This window comes from Arachis duranensis, chromosome 10, assembly GCF_000817695.3.
Source record: "Arachis duranensis cultivar V14167 chromosome 10, aradu.V14167.gnm2.J7QH, whole genome shotgun sequence".
Taxonomy (NCBI): Eukaryota; Viridiplantae; Streptophyta; class Magnoliopsida; order Fabales; family Fabaceae; genus Arachis; species Arachis duranensis.
Window position 1 is genome coordinate 91,460,992 of NC_029781.3, and position 4,933 is coordinate 91,465,924.

Genomic DNA, 4,933 nt, shown 5'->3' on the forward strand with positions numbered 1-4,933 from the left:
TCATGATGGGTACTGGAAGGACTACCCTCATGCCAACCAGGAGGTGATACATCCCAATCTCCCAAAGGTTGTGCACCGCCGCTCCCAGATGAATGCCAAACTTTCTGTGACGGAGGAGGTGGTAGAGGTGAGGCCTCTCTATCCTGTGGGATGTCTACATGCTCCTCCTGGTGGGCGTACTCTGCCTCCTCATCAGACTCAACTCCGACCCCTACCTGTCGTGGACGGGCCCTCTCCCTCCTCACCGGCTTGCCAACCTGACGCTCTCTGTGGCCCCTCTCTCTCCAAGCAGGTCGTCGAGTATCATCCCTACCATCCCTCACACGTCAACATTGATCCGACACACCCTGAGGAAGGGTGAGATCGTCTCTGGGCTGGCTGGCAGTGAGCTGTACGTCAGGGGGCAACTCCGCCAGCCTCGGGTCCTCCAGTACCTCCTGCCCCGATAGATGCCTAACATGGCAAGCCCCACGCCACCAGTCATAGTACTCCAGGGTCGGCCTCGTATCGAACGTGTGGTGCACAATGATCCGGCGATTGGGCTCAAACCTTTGGTGCCATCTATCGTACCACTCCTTCAGCTTGAGCGGCCACCATACATAATCACATTGACCAGTAGTAGTCACGTACCTGTCAATGAAGATGGTGTGTTAAATACTTCCTTAAGTCTTAATAACTGAAATCTTTTAACAAATAACTAAGTAGAAATATAGCATCAATCTCACCTATCAAGATTTACCGGAGTGTCTGGTACCTGCTGCTTTCCATTGAACTGTTGTTTTTGCCGATCAATGTGGTGAAAACGGACGATATTGAAGCACAATAGGGGGACGGCTGAGAACCATGTCCCCCACTCCTCCTCCTCACAAAACCAGGGCGGACATAAAGCCTGCAGGGCAGGGTCATCGTAGACTTTCCATGCAAACTGAAGAAAGAAAGTTTTCAATATAATATAAACACAATAAGTTGACGAAATCTCTCGAATTATCCATAGAACAAGCATATTAAAGCATAGGGAAGCTATCTAATTATCCAAAATAAAAAAACGTCCGTATTTTACAACTAACCTCGTTAAATCGTAGCCGGTCAAGAGAAACCCTATAACGCAAGACCCTGACCTCATGCTAATCCCTGCTCTGCTACGGTAATCCAACCAACCTAACACATTGAAGGACAGCATATACGGTTCGTTAAGTAACATACCAAAACATTTGACAAAATTATTTAACTCAAATACATAAAAAGACATTTCTCACCTCGCAGCCAGCGGATATTGGTAGACGCCTCTATCTAGTCGACACCACTGAGGGAATCTCTGATAGATCCAGGACATCAACAACGGAGTGCAGCCAGCAATATCCGTGACGCCCCATTGAGCCGCCAAAGATAGCGACTGATACGTCCAGACTAGCACAGCCGAGCCCCAGGAAAACGCTCTACACTCTGCAAAGTCCCACAGTAATGGTAGCCAACGAAGGTGCACTAGATTGTTGGACTTGTCGGTCATCAGATACCCTCCGATCAGTAACATGATATAACACCTGGCGTACTATCGAAGGGTCTCAGGATCGTCTGTCTGGGGCATCTGGCGGACACGATCCCGTAGCCACACAAGCTTCAGCGTGAACGACTCCTTCCTCTGCGCCGCCTGCTGTGCTGCCACGGGAGGCCTGGCGCTGAGGAGCTGCTCCACCAACGCCCACGTCTCCGTATGGTACCATCTGCCAAAGTCACAGAGGCACCCCCCGACGGGGTTACCGTGTGCGCGTAGGTCTAGGTGGTACACCACGTCTTGCAGGGTGATAGTGACCTCACCCAATGGGAGATGAAACATGTGCGTCTCTGGCCGCTATCGCTCCACCAGTGCCGAAATCAGGAAATTGTCAAAAGTAAAATTCCTGAGGAGCACGGTGTCGACGAATCTGGCCTCAGCCATATACAGGACGATGACGTCCGGTGGAGGTAAAGTATGGCTCACTCACCGGGGCAACAGGAGGCGAGGCCTCTGAATAATGACAAACAAAAATAATATTTAAATTATATAAAATCAATTATAACTTATAAATTATTTTTTAACATTTTAAAGAATTAATTTTACTTTTGGTAATATTTATCTCTCAAAAGTCTCAAGAATAATTATTTCTATTATTACTTTGATTACAAATTAAACAATATAATACAACAAAATAAAGTCTTCAATGTCTAATAAAATAAAAATATCAAAATTTATTAACGTATACAGTGTCCTACTATTATAATGGCATTAAATTTATAAATACTAACAACATATCACAGCAATAATAGCGTTCCAAACTAGTAATATTTATGTCATACCAATCTAGCACAAGTGGATAGAGTTCTAAATAAAGCCTACAGACGTAACTCTTAACCCATATACCAACGGTCCAAATCTTCATGACTACCCTAACAATGGCAACATCATTAAATTTAACAACCATAACGAAACTAACCTCGAAGTCGGCCATCCCAGTGTAATGTGTCGTCTCGTTCAGTCTGTTTATGTCCCCGTCATTTCCCATATGGCGCGCCATCACCGCTTGAGTAAAAAGTATAGTCAGAAAGAGTTAAAAGAGGGGAGAAAGATATTGACAAAGTGAAACTGGGACTCGAAAGTCAGCTATAAACGACTTTTATATATAGGCTATACGCTTACTCATCTCGTTTACAGTATAAACGAGATATAACAGGAGAATTTAAATGGGTAAATTTTTTAAAAATTATTTGTTTTAGTAAATATTACATTTATTTTATTTATTAAAATAAAAATCCCAATTTAAGATACATATTATTTGGTGGGATATTTTTGTTTAGCCAGCAGGGAATGAGAGCTGTGGCCTGTGCACTTCCACTCCTGAGTTCCAAGTCCTAACCCACTCCCTGCCAGAGAGTAGAGAAGACATGGTACTCCTTCACCTCCCCAAACTCCCTTCCACCATTCTAACTCCACTATCCACTTCTCCCATCTTTCTCCGCACTCATTTCCTAAACCCAAATCCAAACCCAACCAAAACCCCTCGCCCCCTCTTACTATTCTCCACCCTAACTCTTCCCGCCTCCGAACCCACACCGCTAGACCCTCACACACCCGAACCCACCCCCCACCTCCAACTCCCTCTCCACAAGCTCTTCGTTCCCCCCGAAACCCATGTCCCCCTCGACACCCCTACCCTCACTGCCAGAATCCTCAAGGGCTCCAACATTCTCCTCAGCAACTACGCCACCGACTCTCAGGTTTATCAATCAATCAATTATGAATTAGTTAGTCAGTGACGCTTTGTGGTTTGTTATTAACTTATTATTGTTATCGCTATTGCCAGGTGGCGCAAGCGGAGTTCATCAAGAGCAGTGTTAGGACCGAGGACTGCCCCTCCGATGGCCTCCCTGAGTTTGCTCTCGTTGGACGCTCCAATGTCGGCAAATCCTCGCTCCTCAATTCCCTCGTTCGCCGCAAGAAGCTCGCCTTGACCTCCAAGAAACCAGGTCTCTATCAGCTCTCCTAATTCAATTCGATAGCTTTAAATTATGCTTAGATAAAGCGAGTTCAACTAGATTAGTCAATGCCTAGTAGACTCTTAACAAGTAGTGTTTCGATTCGATCGGAGACGGTTAGAGAGACTAGGTTTTACAACAATAATAATAGAACTTTATATCTAGTGTCCCTCATTTGGAGGTACTGCAAATGAGTTGAAAATCGAACCCATGGTATGTATCTTGTGACTTTATTTTGAAAATGCAGAAATTATCTTAAAAATCCTCTGGAGATAGCAACAATTTTAAGTTTTTGCCACTATTCCTCGCTCCAAACATTTTTTGCAGCCAATACCTCTGTCATTTTTGTCTCAGGATAGTAAGCAAAAGCTACCTTAATATGTGATTTAGGCATATAAGAAGGAAAATGTAAGGGCATGTTTGGTTTTGCGCTTACATTTTTCTGTTTTCATTTTCAGTGCTTTCCGTTTTTGGATACGGATTTTGTGAAGGAAAAAAAAGAAAACAATAGAAATTCTATGTTCTGTTTCCACATCCTAATATCTTTTTTTCTTTCACAAAATTTTGAAAATGGAAAACACTATAAGTGAAAAAAAAAAGAAAATGAAAATGCTAACCAAACGTATTCTGAGTTGCTTCAATAAGGTCATAACTAACCAGAGTGTGTGCCATTTGTTAACATGTTCGTCTTCATGATAGGAGTGTTCAAGTTGATCATTTCATGGAATTTCAAATTAATGAAATATAGTAGAGAAATTTGCTGAATTTTTTTATGGGTGATTGAGTTTTTTCCTTGTTTGATGTGTTTGTTGACAATATTAAATTGTCTATAATCATTTTCTTTTTGCAGGCAAAACACAATGCATTAACCATTTTCGGATTAATGATAGCTGGTACCTGGTTGATTTGCCTGGATATGGGTATGGTTTGCTACTATACCATCTATACATACTCACTTACACTGTACTTTTTTTTCTTACTCGATATATAAATATTGCGCCTTTCCTACTTGCTTAAGATGGGAAAAAATGGAGACTATCTGATATGTAAAGACTCATTAATACAATCCGCAAAATCTTATTTATGAAAGTTGTATGTGACTGTGGAGCAGTAGAAGTCCATCATATTTAACTTCTGATAGATAAATTTTATGAGCTTTGAAATAAGTTTATATGGTATTGTTTAAATTTCATTATAGGGCCTTTTTCCAGGCTATGTTATCCATTCTAGCTATGGAAGATTGAAATGCTCAATTTCTGTTTCTGGACTACTAATGTTGAACAATGAGTAATGTTACCTCGTTGACTTGGAAGGCTTTTATAGCAATTCTGTCTCGTCAACAGGTATGCATCTGCACCGCAGGAGCTTAGAATGGATTGGGAAAAATTCACCAAGGACTATTTTCTTAACCGGTCAACCCTAG

General features: G+C 42.3%; 1 protein-coding gene across 1 annotated transcript in view; it reads left to right on the forward strand.

The window, feature by feature from the left end:
• Positions 1-2,828: 2,828 nt before the first annotated feature.
• Positions 2,829-4,933, forward strand: part of LOC107470978 (GTP-binding protein At2g22870) — a gene marked incomplete in the record, with an annotated part of 3,238 nt that continues 1,133 nt past the window's right edge. Inside the window, 3 exon segments of the mRNA XM_016090410.3 lie at positions 2,829-3,252; positions 3,339-3,501; positions 4,361-4,435. Coding sequence (XP_015945896.1) covers positions 2,920-3,252; positions 3,339-3,501; positions 4,361-4,435 — 571 coding nt within the window.